This window comes from Scomber japonicus, chromosome 4, assembly GCF_027409825.1.
Source record: "Scomber japonicus isolate fScoJap1 chromosome 4, fScoJap1.pri, whole genome shotgun sequence".
Classification (NCBI taxonomy): domain Eukaryota; kingdom Metazoa; phylum Chordata; class Actinopteri; order Scombriformes; family Scombridae; genus Scomber; species Scomber japonicus.
The window spans coordinates 7,655,127-7,672,681 of NC_070581.1; the positions used below are offsets into that span (position 1 = coordinate 7,655,127).

The 17,555-nt window shown below is 40.7% G+C and overlaps 1 protein-coding gene across 1 annotated transcript; it reads left to right on the top strand.

Moving 5' to 3' along the window:
- Positions 1-4,045: 4,045 nt before the first annotated feature.
- LOC128357508 (Krueppel-like factor 15) lies at positions 4,046-14,013 on the top strand. The gene is made up of 3 exons (XM_053317870.1): positions 4,046-4,202; positions 6,107-7,749; positions 13,803-14,013. The coding sequence occupies exons 2-3, from the start codon at positions 6,203-6,205 to the stop codon at positions 13,969-13,971; spliced, it is 1,716 nt and encodes a 571-aa protein (XP_053173845.1). The 5' UTR covers positions 4,046-4,202; positions 6,107-6,202; the 3' UTR covers positions 13,972-14,013.
- Positions 14,014-17,555: the final 3,542 nt, after the last annotated feature.

Sequence of the window (17,555 nt, forward strand, 5' to 3'; positions counted from 1 at the left end):
GCACATGCAAGACCTGTCGAAATCAAAAACCAAACATAATGAGAAGTTGGTAATCAGCAGTTATTATCATTGTAAATTGCATGTGTGTCATGCCAGAATACAAATCTCGACAGGGTCAGTTGCCTCCTGCATGCCTCCCTGTGCAGGTATAGGCACATCTGACTGGGAGGAAACCCCAGGGCTGCACCAGAACACACTTTAATTGATTTATATCCCATCTGGCCTGGGAACACCTCAAGACCCCCCAGGGGTAGCAGGAGGACACAACTGTATCAGCAACCTGGTTTAGCCTGCAGCCACTGCAACCCGGACTTGAATAAGCTGCAGAAAATGACTTGATGGCTTTGGCATTTCTGCACTGCAATTTCTTGACACTTATCAGCCAACATATACTGTGTGCCAATATTTGAATATCTGCGATAAGATAATCAGCCTGGTATTAAGCCACTGGTTAGAAGTGAGCAGATTTATGCTTTAAACGGTTTAAATATACTCAAAAATTATTATATTATTATTTATACTCAGTTCAAAGTCAGTGTGCAAGTGTCCCTAACCCTAATCCTGTTTAAAAAGGTTATTTGCTACTCTATAGCTCTGTATGACTGAATCTATTCCCCTGAATGTCAGTCTGGATGTAGGCAAAAGGCAAGGACACTTAATCCTTCAAATAGGATGAGACTTGCTAGTGTAACTGAAATCCAACTAAGCTGTCTAAGAAGTGCATTAGAAGAAAGAGGGACGTTTGTCCGAGTGTTTGTGTGTTGATGGTAGTGATTGGTTGGGGGTCGAGGTTCTTTGCAGCTTTATTCAAATCTCATTGCGTAATTCTCGGAGGGAATCTTTGTTCCCAACAACAAGCTGTTTTTTAAATATAATTTACAAATATTTCACGTTGTTGTTGGTACTGTGAGTCTCCCAGGAGAGGCTAAAAATAGATTTGTGTGTATCTTTGTTGGGTACTTGTGAAGTAACTTTAGGCAAAGGGTAAAGTGCACTGTAATTCATTTAATCCCCCAGAAAAACACTTTTCTTGGAAAACCTTTTTTAGCATCTCCGAGGCAAAAAAAAAGAAACACAATCTTATGTTCTACTGCTGTGGCCAACTTCTGACCATTTCACAACTACCAAGACATGAAAACCTAATTAACTGCTGTTTATATGTCAATATCAGGTGAGTATTATGTCAGGTGAGAGGAAATAACCAGCTCTGACACTACAGTATTAATTCAGCCATAGACCTACTGCAATCACCCAGTGAACGATGGTTCCCAGCTTCCTGTATACATGGAAGGGTTTAAAGATGCAAGGGTGTGTATCAGCTGGTGGGGCCAAAGCTGGTTACAGCCCAATGACGATACCAAACAGTTTTGAAAAGATAAACAAAATGTGTAATCCAAAATGTGCGGCCAGGGATGGGCCACAGTACCATCACCTCACCAAAATCTAAAAATGTACATATATGTACGTGGTTGTGATTTAACATTCTCTCGAAATGGTTTTAAATACATACAGTATCACTTTCCCGGTGTTTCTAAGAGAGAAGGCCAGCCTGGTTGATGGTATCGTCTGTGATCATCACAGCCTTGAAAAATGCACCCAAGAAGCACACATTTTCCCCATTTCACTTTTGGCATGTTATATGCAATACAAGAGGAAATATATCAGTTTGATTCATTAAGTCCATCTGGAGCTTACATAATATGCATATGAGTAGGTGTTTGTGAGTTTGAATAGAGCAGCCGAAACCAATTAGTTTTGTGGGGCAAGGAAAAAAGCCTCTGAAGAATTCTCATGACTATGTTACTGAGTAAACATTTTAAGAGCTGCATTTCCTCAAATATATCATCAAATTGGACTTGAAAATATGTCTTCGGAGCTCAAATTGGTCAGCTTGATACCGGGACTTCCCAATATATATTTTAACAAGCCGACTGTTGATATGAACAAAGATAGAATCTGTCTGGGAAAACAAAGAGGTGTTTACTGGATCCAGCTAACAGCAGCGGCCCTGCTTCTCTTTAAGCACTTTCTAACCTAATAGGGCCTCTGTCCAATTTCAGAGTGAGGTATCAAATGAGAAGGGTTGCGACTGCAGTAAATGAGCCATGGTCCATTTCATTTGGGGAATAATTTAAACTCAAAATGTTCTCATTGACACAATCGTGTTAGACATTTATGTAGTAGCTGCAGTGGGAATGATTTTATAAACCTTTCTCACAGCAGACACTTCATATCATAGCAGAAGCACAGGTGTTCCCAATAACATTAATGATGTCTCTCTTCAAGTAAGTCTTGTTTTAAATAAGTATGTGCACCTGTGCTGTGCCTAATGTAACACATCAAAATGTCTTCTGGAGAAAAAAGCCTACTTGTGGTATAGGAAGTGATTATACCTTTTTAGCAGTAGCAGAAGTGTGGTTAGTAGGGGAGACTGGGTACAGTTGCAACACATTTTAAATTACTCAGTTACTCAGAGACCATTTGGACTAGGCCCACCAAACATTTACATATTAAACTTACACATGTCTTCTAATTACCCATACCATTTAAAGATGGTAACATATAACATATCAATCACAATATTGATTTGAATAGAAAAATTCAGATGTTGCAACTGTCTCCATTCTCCCCTAATAGCAATATGTTACTTATAACACGTGATAGACGTAGCAATTTTGGGAACAGTAGCTGTATTGGCAGCAGTAGTAGTGGGTAAACCAATATTAGTAGCAGTGGTATACCAGGCCTGGTAATGGTAGCATAAGAAGTAATAGCAGTAAAGCAATAAGAGCAGTAGAAGTAGCTTCAGTATCATTAGTAACAGTATAGCACCAGTGTCAGTAGTTGTAGCAGTATCGGCTAATATTCAATGGGTCTTACATATGCAAAACAAACCTCCTCAGTGTGATCTATGTGTATCCTTTTACACACCATAATAGCCACTGACTCAGTACCGTATACACATACACATTGAAGTACTCCTAGTGTTTACAAGCAGGCTGAAAGTGGATCATTTATCCAAACACACTGAAGGTAATCTTAACCTACGCAAGCAAAATCAAATTAGCTTGGAGCCAGTAAAGTTACTTCAGCCCAGCGGAGGTGTTTATATGAGGTCTGCTCAGTTGGAGTGAAAGCAAAAGTTCTATTACTGATGTTATTAGGCAACATGTAAACACACTCACTTACTCACTCACTCAATAGCCCCCTCAGTCACTCAGTCACTCAGTCACTCAGCCTCTTATTCAGTCATGGTCATCTGCAACAAGCTAAAGCTCAGTGTGCTTTCTAGGCAGCAGAGAGGAAGCCTGTGAACTAAAAGGTGGATATGTGTGCCTTTATTGGTTCCTCCAGATCCTAGCAGATAAAATTTCATTATGTGTGATGAATATAAGTTAAGATACTAATTGTAAGTGTCAAATACAGCAACACATGGTAATAATATGGTGAATTTTCAGAAAGAGGGCAAACTTTTAACTTATTTCCCTCAGATAATAAACTATCATCCCACAGAGCTATTACATGACTCAGTGACACTACAACAGGAACAACTGAAGCCTTACAGACAATATTATTATATGATGTCACAATGCATTACAATACTGTGTGACACATAAAACAGGTGTATCACAGTGAAAAAGACCTCTTGGAAATAGTGTAACAATGTAAATAAAGCATGACAACACATTATATAAGTCCCTTGTTGTCATTATAGCTATATAATGTATACACATTTTATGATCAGGGCCCACACACACACACACACACACACACACACACACACACACACACACACAATCCCTCTCTCCATTGACGCTAGACCCTGAAGCCGGCCTCCTTACGACGACAGCCAATGCAAGCGCACCAAGCAGGCGAGCCTTCATAAGCCGACCCCCTATTTTAACTGGTATAACATACCCAGCTCTGATCATGTGACGGTTAAGCGAACTACCAGCCCTCTGGAGAGAGAGAGAGAGAGAGAGAGAGAGAGAGAGAGAGAGAGAGATTGTGTGTGTGTGCATGTGTGCATGCGTGTATGTGTATGAGAGAGAGAGAGAGAGAGAGCGTGGTGGAGTAAAGCTATGCAAAGACCGTGTCGTGGAGTTATATTGCCATTACGCACGATTACGCACTGACAGCTACTTTCAGGTGGAGAGCGCTCAGCGGTAAGAAGCGCAATCTTGGATTCCTCACATATACAGGTGAGTGCAGAAGGCAACACGCTTGCTGTGATTTGAACAATGGACTGAAAAGCGCTTGTTTATATATTTACATTTATGTGTGTGTGTGTTTTCTGTCAGTCGCTGTCATGTACAGTGAGAAGCATGGCTCCACTGGAGGCATCTGCTCGCTACACTGTATGTGAAGCTTGCAAGCTTATGGCGATGCAGTGATATTATCCTGTATGTGCAGCTGCTGCTTTCACACTAATAACTCATATAAATCCAAGCTGCAGCGCATGACACATGTGATTGAATATTGATTTGTTTTAATTAATCTTTTATTTGTATTTTTCTCACTTGATATCGGGGGTTTATTTTCTCCCTGTGGCGTGACGGTCGCTGTCACGGTCCGCAGTGTTAAATAGGCCATAAATAAATTCTGAGTTCCGAACCTAACCTTAACTTAACCTCGTACAGCGTGGCGAGCAGGAGCGCATCATGCTGTCGAAGTCTTCAGATGTTTCGGTGCGGCAGGGTTACTGTGATCAAATGACTTAAGACTTGGCCAAGCTGAGGTGTTTCCAAAACTTTTTTTCCATGATCTATGGCGTATGTACAGCAGCAAAACACCTCAGCCCCTCGATGTCATATGACTTTATCACATAAATCATACCTGAGTCGAATACTGGCTCTACAGTAGATCTCTAAATTACACAGAAGGTGAGAAACAAAAGCTTCTAAAGCATCATAGGAAGGATTATCTTTAACCTCGTGTGATTGCGATCACATAACTCAAAGTTTGTAAAAGTATGATGACATTAAACTATTTACTGAGGCACCTGGAATCTGTTTGAGGACCCCTGGAGGTCCCCAGACTCACTTTGGAAAAAACGGACTGCTTTTTCGCTCTACAGAAGAGGGCGCACATTCATTTTGTTGAGTGCATTCAATACACATGTACACTGTAGCCTTTTAAAGCTTTAAAAAGGGGATTTTAACGTCATGTTTAATCATCATAAGCTACTCATTGCATTTAAAGCCATTTGATAATGTTTTGCATTTTAATCCATGTAAATGTAGACATGGTGCATTGTTTGAACTATTTGGATAAAAATAGACATTAAATCCTTCACTCATCATTTCAGTGAAATCTGCTGATCTTACACTCATGAAATATCACCACGGGCCTGTCAACTGCTTGGACAGCATTGTTGTGCTGTAACTGGTTGAACTTTGTGGTTTTATTGTCATGTTAGTATTGCAATTGTTTTTCCTTTAAGTGATAAATACTTACTTTGTAGCCCTTAGCAAGCAATGATAAGGACCACAAGGGAGAAATGAATAGAAGCACACCATTAAATGACAGCAGAACTGTGCGGTTTTATCTTAGAAGTGGTGAGAAATGGGAACCCCTGATTCCACATGGTCAGCTTGTAGCACCAGCAGCTGCAACACACACACACACACACACACACACACACACACACACACACACACACACACACACATACACAGAGAGTCTTCAAATTCCACTTCTTTCACACGTGGTTGACTTTCCTTTTGGAGCGCCATCAACTGCAGACCTCTTGAACAAGCAACAGGTAGTGCATAGAAACCAAATGGTAAAATTCCATGTGTATGCTGGTTTACACATTTTTGTATAAACCTGCAGAACTATCTTGTAAAACATTAACCTCACAGTTTAAAGTCAGACTGGACACTTGGTGCGGTCATTCTGTCTAAACTGAGCAGGCTGAGTACTTACTGTGTTGTCGTGCTAGTTTGTGGAATTGGATGGGTCACATTAGTGCACAGAACTGTTGACTGTAAAGTTAAATTTACCTTTGATTCAGATTTACTTGAAAGTAGTTTTAGGCTCATGTACAATATCAAATACATTTTTTCATTGTTATAACTGATGAACAATCATTTGTCTTCTGCAGGAGGAAGAACACAGTTTTTTATCAACATTCAGCCAATCTTCAGCAGAAGAGCTTGATCTTCACAGCAGAGTCCAGCTGCCATTCATCCGCACAGGAATGGTGGATCACTTGCCGCTTGGTGAGGAGACCTTCCTGTATTACACCGGCTCCCCGGGGTCTGACTATAAATGCCCATGCTGCCACGCCAATGGTAGCGTATCACCGGGTATCATGGTAACTGATGCGTGTATCTACCACCACCACCACCACCACCACCACCACCACCATCACCCCTACCAAGGGGTGACACTCTCCTCTTCGCCTCGCCTGTCTGAAGATGACCTCAGCGACTCCTCCAGCCCTCGTTCCTCCCTCTGCTCCAGCCCCGAGTCCTCGTCACAGACATCGCAGCACCTTCTCAGCTCAAGCTACGAGAGCAGGAGCAGCAGGAGCAGTGGGAGCAGCTCTTCAGGAGGGGAGAGTCAAGACAGCCTGCTGGACCTCCTTCTCTCACAGGCCTCCCTCACCACCTCGTTAAACTATAATGCCAACAGCAGCTCTCTGTCCTCTCCTGCATCTTCATCTCTGTCCCTATCCCCACCTTCCTCTTCCTCCTCGTCTCCCACTGCCCCCCTTTTACCCATGGGCCTGGCCTGGGAGTCCAAGAGGGAGCAACGGCAGGGTCTCCTCCAGCAGCAGGCCAAAGAGGACTCTTACGAGTTCCCCGTCTTCTTAGACGAGCTGCAGGATCCTGCAGCGCTCCTCTTTCAGCCCACCCTGGAGGAGATTGAGGAGTTCCTGGAGGAGAACATGGTGGTGGCGATGGAGAAAGAAGAGGAGGGGAGTGATGAAGAGATGTCACCGATGCCAGAGGACGTTGAGGCGGAAAGTAAAAGGACAATAGCGAGAGAAGTCATATCCGCGTCGCAGAACTCAGATCAGACTGTGCCTGTGGCTCATTCTCCACTGTCCTCCTACACAGAGACCAAACATACACCATGTGCCTCTGACATGGACAGCTCACCATCAACAGTGGATGCTTGTTGTATAGCTGGCACTAGTTCTTCTTTTAGTGGAGTTGATGGGATCAAACAGGAGGACTGTGGTTCACCATCAGCCTCAACAGATGGTCCCAATGCTGCCTCCAGTGTGCCTGTCATCTTACAAATCCAGCCCATACAGATCAAACAAGAGCCCAGCCCCAGTGCCATATCAGATTCTGTCACCCAGCAAGCCCAACCCCAGAAAACCCAATCCCAGGCAACACAGGCCCAATCGGATATCAAAATCGCCCAGCTCCTGGTTAACATCCAGGGACAAACCTTTGCCTTGGTGCCTCAGCTGCTTTCCCCAGCAAACATTGCCAACGCAAGCAAAAATGGAGGCGCTGGTTCGTCCAAATTTGTCCGTATTGCGCCGGTACCCATTGCCGCCAAACCCATAGGGCTCGGGGAAGGCGGGTTGGGCGGAGGTTCGGCCGCGGGTGTGCTCGCCGGTGGCCAGAGGTACCAGAAGAGTGCTGTAGCAGACCTTATTAAAATGCACAAGTGCTCTTTTCCCGGCTGCAACAAGATGTACACCAAGAGCAGCCACCTTAAAGCTCACCTGAGGAGGCACACGGGGGAGAAGCCCTTCGCCTGCACATGGCCCGGCTGTGGATGGAGGTGAGCAGGACCTAATATCATAGAAAGCATATATGCACATTTTCAGCTTGAAGTGATCAAAGATTGGATGGGTGAATGGATATGACTGATTGATAAATGGATGGATAAATTGTACAGTGCATTGCACAACAAATTATGTGTAACGCACCTACAGTGTGGACTGATCTATATGTTTACCTACACTACACAGATTACAGTAACCAGGGTTATCAACTTCCGCTGTTGGTAATTGACATTTCACAATCTGTGTTGACTTTGAAGAGACCTAGAGAGTGTTGCACATTAGAGACAAGAGCAGTTATGAATATACTCTTTACTCTGGGGTTGTAAGAAGAGAATGTGACACTCTTTAAGAAAGTACAGATCTTAATCCATCAAGTGTAGTAGCAGGAAGCTGGTTTATTATCTTGTTTTAGTGCTTTCTGGGGGATGAAACGTGATGGAAGGTTTTCATCCTTTTTACAGAAACATGCAATGGTTCAAAGTCCCCATTTTGTTTAAAAAAACAAGATATTGTTTTACACTAGAGATAATGGTTTTATGGGGGAATAAATATGGGTTTTATTATATTATAAGGATTCAGGAGGAGGAGGAAGGAAAGTAGAAGGGGAAACGGCCTGTCTTCGGCATTGATGCTTTCAAATGTATTCAAGAAAGTTATAATTTGTTAGATTCTACATGCTGGCTGTGTGTTCTCGTTATCTGTGTGTTTTTGTACCATGGTAAAGTTGTAGATTAGATAACAGTGCCTTTTGAAGTTGTCTGCATGCAGACTTTGCCCCCTGATAATTATTCCACTTGTTTGCTTACTGTCTGCAACCACTTCACACACGCATATTCATGCATCAGAGATGTACTGAATTATTGCAGAATTCAAAGTTTTTCATTCAGACAGACTTTCATGGTGCAAGCAATTAATTTTCAATCCATTGGGAATTCTTTAAAAGACTCCAAGACAGCAAACTGCCCCAGGTCTCATTTCTGTCCTTTAATCATTGCCTTCATCTAAGTAAGAATAAAAATTAAACTCTTCTATCCAAAGTTCAAATGTCAACTTTTGACCGGTTGGTCAATAATGGATGCCTCCTCTATACATTTTATAGTTATTGCCCAAAGGTGCATAGAGTGCATAAACAATAATATAGTTTATGGGGAGGACTTAAGTGAAAGGTTAAAGTTAGAATTAGGTAAGGACAAGGAATGTAATGTAACCAAGGGTGTGTGTGTGTGTGTGTGTGTGTGTGTGTGTGTGTGTGTGTGTGTGTGTGTGTGTGTGTGTGTGTGTGTATATATATTAGAAAGAGTGAATCAGATAAGTTTGGAGCAACTCAGCAGACAGTTCTGGTCCGGGTGTTTATCAGTGACCAGGCTTCACCCTGCAACAGCACTATCTGTGCAGAGTTTGTACTGCACTTGCAGCCATTTCAAATCCTCCAGATCTGACACTTTGTTTACACAATATCCATCATGTCTGGGTTATTCAAGTATTTAAAAAAGAAGGATATTATGTAATATCAAGATATCCTGGACAAAATAGAAAATGTTCTTGCATCTTGAAAAGATTTGTCAACTTGGAAACTCACAGTCCAGAATTGCAGCAAGATGTTCCGCTTAAGAGATATTTATACAATAATTTAGAAACTTTGATACACGTGACATCAGTACAAGTCAGGAACAGTATTTGGCAAACATGGTGAACCATGTCTTGTACTCTGGACAATGAGGATTTTCTATTTTCTAATGTAACACCGCTTATTTTTTGGCTGACACATGGACACACATAATCTCTGTTTCCAGCTTGAAATTTGCTTTACAGATGGAAGCACAAAAAACATGGAATGATGAAATATAATACATAGCATTAGCTGCACTGCGGTGGTCTAATTTTAGTTTTGAGTCCAGGATATGACAATAGTAATAGAAACTGTTTAACTAATGGCTTATCTCTCTAAGGCAGCAGTTATATTTTCACCACATAATCGTACGAAGCAATCATATAGTCAGAGTTATGAGCTTCTGTGCATAGGTATCACTGGAAATATATCCCTAAAGCTGTACTATATCCTAAACATACTGCTCAAATGATAATGTAACTTTAGGTCAAGTTTAACATAAATTTGCAGATGTTTTGCAGCTGTCAGGTAGGAAACAGCACATAAGACATTTGTTTTAACCTTAAGGAATGTGTATTTTTCAGTTTTTTAAATTGTTTCATTGGTTCTTTAATGCACTGTAGGCACTCAGACTAAGGACGATGCATATCTTTATCTGACCTTAAAACATAATACCCCCACCGCTCCCAAAACTACATTTCCAAACTATTTTACATGACAGCAGCAATATACTGTATTATACAGTTGCCCTTTCCCTGCTCCTCTCCCACTGGGCCAGGAAATGGAAGCGAATTGGAGAGTCAGGCACCTTTTCCCCTTTGTAACCTTCGAATAGATCCATGTGTTGTATTCTCTGAAGTAGGGAGAAGTGGTATTTCATCAGGCGGACAACTACATATACTAAGTCGTATTTTATCTTTGCAGAGTTTTGGAACTTTTTTCCCTCTCTTTCTCTCTGGCTGTTAGGTTTATGTTATGTTCATGTACAGATCTGGATGTATAGGGAGAGTCACATGTAAACACTTAAAAGAACACATGCAGGCAATGCATACAGGAGCGTGCAGTATGCTCAACTCAGACCTGCATGGATACTCTAATGTGAGGTTTGTGTTGGATGGCTGGGCTCAAAACCAAACAGTTTGCTGTAATAACACCGTGACGTATGTGTGTGTGTGTGTGTGTGCGCGCGCGCGTGTGTGCTTGACATCTGTCATCGGGGCAGCGGCTTGTTGTCCTTGTCAGCTGATGCATACATCCTTACAACGAAACAATGCTGTCAGGCAGTGACACACTTTGATTTATTTTTATTTATTTTTTGCACAATGAAGAGGCATTAAGAGAGGAAAGAGAGGCATATCTTACTATCTATCAGGAAGATGGTGATTTCTATCTATCTATATATATGATAGCTATCCTCTGTAGGGAAGTTGGTGAAGTTGAAAGACTTTGCAGCTTTGAATCTGGCTTTTCAGGTTAAAAGAAAAAATCCGCCCAGGAAAAGCAGTCAAAAGAGTTTTCATGGTTGGCTGTATATAGGATTGCATGTAGGAGGCGGACTTCTGTCATTGATTAGTGCAGTCATGCATTAATGTGATATCCCTTTGAGTTTACATTGACTTTAAACTGACTTTCACAATGACAAGACACACAAAGAACTATAAGCTGACAGGATAAAATAAACAAAAGGGACAGAAGAAACACGAAGATGACAGATAAAAAGTTTGTATTGTCTGCATGCCAGTATCTTTGTTACTGTAATTTTCCAACTAACCTGACTGCCCCACCTGTTTTCACTACGCTCTGTTGACTGCAAAGCTGAGTGTAGGGACAAGCTAGAACAAAGCCTGCGAACGTGTTTCCCACAGCGCCCACGCTAATATGTATACTATCTTTTGCTGGGACCGCGCCAAGCCACCCAGAGGACTTAAGGTGCAAAAACCACACACCTCCACCCTTGAAGTTAAGAGTTCAATGACCTCGCTCCCATCCCAGGATCATGTTGAGCTGAAAAACCTTGCACAATGTAGCTTAGGAAAGAAAGAGTGGAAGATATATCAAGAGAGGGTTTGAGAGAGAGACAGATGGTATTGCTGCGACAGAGAGAGAGAGAGAGAGAGAGAGAGAGAGAGAGAGAGAGAGAGAGAGAGAGAGAGAGAGAGAGAGAGAGAGAGAGAGAGAGAGAGAGAGACTGGCACATAATCAGTCGTCCCAAAAAAACATGGATTTAAAGAACAATCAGGCTGTCTATTTGCATAAGTCTTAAATGCATGTTCTGTTGAAAGATCCTCCCCGGTACAGTATGTTATAGTTGGGCTCAGGCCCAGTTTGAGTCAGGAAATACATGGTTTCTATCATGCCCCAGCTTGAAGTTGATATAGTACAGCTTTATAGAGTGTAATGTGTGTGCCTGTCACATTGCTTTAAGCAACAAATGTGCAGCAACATTTAAGCACAGAGACTGATGTAATTTCAGATTTTTATCTTAATAATGCTATGCCTCTTGGTGCTCTGGATTAAGAGGCCCAGTTAATCTCTTTAACATCTGTAAAAGCTGTCAAATGGCAGATGAGTCATCACAGTCATTTTAGCCTCGAGGTCTTTGTCACCTGCAGTAGTTAGCACTTCTTTATCAAAAATAAATCAAACATCTCTATTGTATAAGGGTTTGCTCATAGTGATGAAACTAAGGAGAATTATCGCCTGGCTGCACATCAATAGGCATTGGAGCGTCTCTCACACTCTGATAAAGCCACTGTATGCTACCTGCGCAGCAAAGGTAGCAGCTGGTTGGTGAACATAGTGGAGGAGAGTCAGTAGTGGAGTTACATTTGCCAGGCTCCAAACATGGCTCCAAATGAATGCTAATGGTAACAGGACTGTATTTGTATGGGGGTTTTCTAGTGTTTTGACCACTCAAAGCGCTTTTACACTACAAGCCACATTCACCTATTCACACACATGTTCATACACTGATGGCAGGCTGCCAGGCAATGTGCCTGCTCATCAGGAGGAGCTAATCTTTCCCACACACCAATAGCATAGCATTCAGGAGCAATTTGGGGTTCAGTATCTTGTCCAAAGAAACATGACATGTGGACTGAAGGAACCTGGAATCAAACTGCTGATCTTCAGATTAGTGTCACATTAAAGCCACAGATGCTAATGTTACCATGAGTCTGCTGGATGTGATAATAGGCAACTGTGTGCTAACACATCCACCATAACAAATTAATAAGGTGATAATATGGCAATGGTTTGGGTGGGTAAGGGTTTTTTTCAGTAGCTGTGCTGCTCCCCCCAGTGCCCAAAAATTATTAAATAATGTATATTTAACTTAAAACGATCGTAAAGTTTGTTGTTAATTATTAATTCACTATACATTGCAGAGCGCATCATCTCCCTACACTGTTTTTGTGCTTTTGCGCATCTACATGATTGAGTTTCATCTCAATGACTTGAAGTTTTTCAAAACCTTTTTAGGAATCTCAAAACCACGTGGCATCCTTGAAGCCAATACAATACATTTAACCATCACTTCTATTCCCAGCTAGATAGGCCAAGCTAACATTCACTGCAGACTTGCAGGTGAAACAGATCTTAATACCACATCAGTCCACAGGTTTGATGATTTGTCTCGCAGTTATTGGCTTTTGAAACATCCACAGCTTAACTTTATAAGCTCTGTCAGTTATCTTCTTTTTACTGCTGGGCCATTAAAATGATGAATAGACTGGTTGTGTAATCCATGTCTAGGGTGGAAATGGTTTGTAATAACTGTGAGTGATGTCTTTACATCTCTGAGTTATCGCCTCCATGGCTTCAGCCTGCTGCTGCTACTGGAAGCACGCCGGGAAATCAATCCGTGTTACAGATTAATCTGATCTTAACAGCTTTACTAATACATACAGTTACACACAAAGACATATACAAGAGGCACTACGCTATCATCCACTTAAACCTTCACTGTCACGGTATCCAAGCTGTCTGGGGCCCATAGAGACCACAGCGGAGCAAGCCAGGAATAGACCGGGCTCATGTGTTGAGCTAAATATGGGACACCTCTTAAACTTCACAGAGAAGATGCAGGGCAACGCACATGTGTAGCGTCACACTTCTCAGATTACCCTCATATAAAACAGCTTGACATAGCTTTTATGTTATTTGGCAGCTTGAAGCTTGACTGGGTCCGTTATTTCTACATAGATGATGCTGTATACAAACAGATTGGTTCATTTATTCTAAAAAGTTGGACAATTTCAAAAGAACAGATGTACTTTCCTTAGACATGTCAGTTTTTTATACTACTGACTCTTCATTTGCAATTGTGATTACATAATAACACACAAAACTGGAGATTTTTAGTGGAGGATTTTGGTTTAAAAGATATTCGGAAAAATGCGACATATTTCATAAATCACATCCTGGGTTTCCTTCCGGCAGGTTCTCCCGATCGGATGAGCTGTCCCGACACCGGCGCTCCCACTCCGGAGTGAAACCATACCAGTGCATCGTCTGCGAGAAGAAGTTTGCCCGCAGTGATCACCTGTCGAAACACCTCAAAGTCCACCGCTTTCCACGAAGCAGCAGGACAGGACGCTCTGCAAACTGACCCCCCTAACCCCGCTCTGACAGACTGACGTTAAGCAGAGGAGGGTGGAGGGGGGGGGGCTACGGGGGGATGGAGAGAGAGAGTTGTGTGTGTGTGTGTGTGGGGGGGGGGTTCCTGTATGTGTGCGTGTTTTGTGACGAAAGACAGAGAGGGAGGGGGGTGAAAGTCCAAACACCCTTTAAAGGAGTCCGTGCAGGACTCTTTTGCTCGTGTGTGTTTATGTTCAAATATGTACACGTGACGTACATTCATGGTACTGTGATAATTTATTGGGTGGCGAGGAAAAGACTGTAAAAAACTAAACTAAAAACAGAAAACTGTTACTTGACACAACAGCCTCACAGGTGGAATAAGCTTCTTGTATATTACAACTTTTTGTCTCACTCAAACCTTTTAGGTATTCTAATTTGAAGAAAGAGTATTTTTTCACTTTGAGGTGTGTGGTATTGTTCATGTTGGAGTCAAAAGCCTTATATTAGTAAAAGGGGTCTGCTACTATTTAAAACCCCCAGTGATTTTTTTTACCTTCCTGGAGCCAAATGTTGTTGAAAGATAATGCTGTTAGCAAAAACTAATTTCTTAATGTCTTGAAATGTATTTGTTGCCCAGCAACAAGCACTTACTGGACATTGTATTAAGAAGTATTGGGAACTATGGGGGGCCTTGGTTTAATTCTTTCTTCAGAGACGATGTGTCAACATTCCTTTAGCTTTGAATGAATCTCTTTGTTTCCTTTGAGTTTAATTACAGGGAATAAACTCACTGTAGTACCCTCAAACTGAAGAACAAAGCTCAAGTTCATGTTGAATTACTGCTCACCACCAAGATCATATCACGACACAAATTTCTGGTCATCTGCCCATACTGTGTTGAATTTTACAACATTGTGAATTATTGTTCTTCAAAAAATACCTTGTTTGTATCGACTAGTCAAAAGACTTCATCCAATAATGAAGCACAACTATCTTCAACTCATGATATGGTGCTACTTTGCATCATGAAAGTATAGATAGAGACAAACATTTGTCTCTTGGTTTTGTCATGTTCTCTTAAGATGTTAACCATATAATTTGTTACTTCATACCACTGCTGTCAAAGTAGTACTAAAGTAATAGATCATGGTAAACTACAAAGAGAAACAAGAAAAGGCTTCAAATCACTCTTTTTCCCACATAGTCATTTCAATACAGACTGACATTTTATACATCATGGGAAATGAATGAAAAGATGAACATCTGGAATTTTTGTGCTTGTTGCCCTTTAGTTGAAACTGGAATTGTGTGCCGCAACATCATCAATAACAAATTTACCCAAACCATAAAATAAATGTCTTGTGCGAGGTTATGTAACTTCATAATCTTAAAATTAAGATTTTGCAATGGTGTCCACTGTTTCCACAAGTGGCAATTATAGGATAATGATAACTAATAAAATTGACTCAGTGATGTCAGCTACGCAGCAATAACTATGTAAAGTTTGCTAACATTAGCCAATGTTAGCCACAATAAGCTACTTGTCATACCAGAGGTTGCAGTTGAGTGTATTGGATTAAGAAAGGGAGTGTCTGAATTAAACTTTTCATTTGTAAGATAATGAATGTGCTATGTCTTCTTTCAAAAGTTACATACAGTAGACTCGCTTTAATGTTTGGAATGTTTTGGGTGTCAGCTGAGAAAAAAATAGTTTTCAGTTTGCTCCCATTAGAGCCTTTTCTCTTACCAAATCAAGTTTTTGCTTTTTCTGCTTCTCCCAACACATTAATTTCAATAGAGATTAAATTATTTACATATCAGATGAAATGAAAAGATTTACATATCAAATTTAACAGTTTTTTTCTCTTTTTTTGTACTTGATACTCTAGGAAAGAAATGTATGTGGCTACAGCATCAAATAACGCATTCATAGGAAATCTTTAGCAATCTCTTTCATTTACTCTGGTCTACTTGTTACAGCATATTCATCAAAGGTTAATAGAGCAGTGAAAAGCACCCAGAAAACACCATTATCTGTCATTTTGAACATATGAAATCTCTTGCCTTTGTCTTTGTACTGTAAGGGAACAGTGACTCTTTTGCTTTTCATTACATTACATATACATGTATAGATTTCTTTATTCTGTGTTTTGCATCTCAGTTGAATTAAACCAAATGAATCATGGGGGGGAAGGGGGGGAACACAAAATGCCTACTGTACAGAGTCCAGAGATGGATTTTTGTGCCATGAGGTCGAAGCTAAGGATCAGTTGACAACATTAAGTATTGAAATGGTTGATGATAGGAATGTATCAGTTTAAACCAGCTGTTTTTGGATATGTTTGATTCGCTGAAACCTACAATGTTTGACAAACCCTTTGGGTGTTTAGTGCACAGCACGTGAATAAGACGCTGTATGGGGAAAGTGTATTATCTCTGCCAGGCATTCCTTCCATAGCTACAATCAGAAAAGACACTTTTCTGAGTGGGTGTTTTATGTGAACCCATGAATGTATGTAAATACTGAATGTGCATTTGGAAGGAGAACTGAAATATTCTTCTAGTGATTTCTGTGATTGTGAACATTTTTTAAAAATATGTAAAGAAAGTGTACATAACATGATAATTCAAATATATATAGTGTAAAAAATATGGCAACTTTTTTGTCAGGTGTTTACGTGACACATTATTAAAACAGCTCATAAAATGTTTCATGATTCATCCATGGATCCACATTTGAATGCATTTATGTAACAGTTTTGCGACTTGCACATGTTTTGACAGGTGCAAAATGCAGTACAATCTAATGTATTGTGACGGTCTGTTTTAAATGTGCTTGATTAACACTTAAACACAAAAAGAGTTGCTACAAATGTTATATTTTTGCTTTTGTTCTTCTATGTAAAACACATTTACAATAAAAATCCCAAAACCAAAGACCAGTCTCAGTTTTTATCTTGGTCTCCTTCTTTACATCGCTGTCCTGATGTTTCCTTCAGTAGAATTCAGTGACGTGGTTTGCCCAGTAAATAAGTCAAATTTAGGCTTAAGTTTGGGCAATTTATCTAAAGCGCTAGAAATTACAACTAGTAACATATAATTAGCTTTTACTGAGTGTGAATATGATGTTACCATAAAAAGGTGACTGCTGCCACAAGTAGGATAATGGTAACTGCTAAAAGTGACTCAGTAATCTTAGTTACACTGTTAAAGTTTGCTAACGTCAACTAACATTGGCCACCATAAGCTACCAGTCCAAGTAAGGCGTTGATAGTAGCATTAGCTTACTTAGTCTTGAATATCGCACGGATGTGTTTTATTGCTTATAAAGGACATGTATCACTTGTAAGATAATGAATGTGTCTTGTTTCAAAAGTTACTTGATTTAATATGATATTTGGTATTTTTATTAAAAGGGACATGCCGTGAAATATGACTTTCAATTAGCTCTCATTGGAACTGAATGACACCGACCGATCTCTGGCACCACAAATAATAATGGGAACATTTCACAATAGGGAAGGACAATTAGATAATTAGAAGAGAGATTTAGCCACAATGATTCATGACCATGAAGCCTTACCAGGCAAGCACAAACCAACTAAGCCACAG

Bases quoted from the DNA above. Each gene is read 5' to 3' on its own strand.
- LOC128357508 (XM_053317870.1), top strand. From the start codon at position 6,203: ATGGTGGATCACTTGCCGCTTGGTGAGGAGACCTTCCTGTATTACACC. The intron at 7,750-13,802 runs GTGAGCAGGACC...TCCTTCCGGCAG, and splicing joins TGGCCCGGCTGTGGATGGAG to GTTCTCCCGATCGGATGAGC.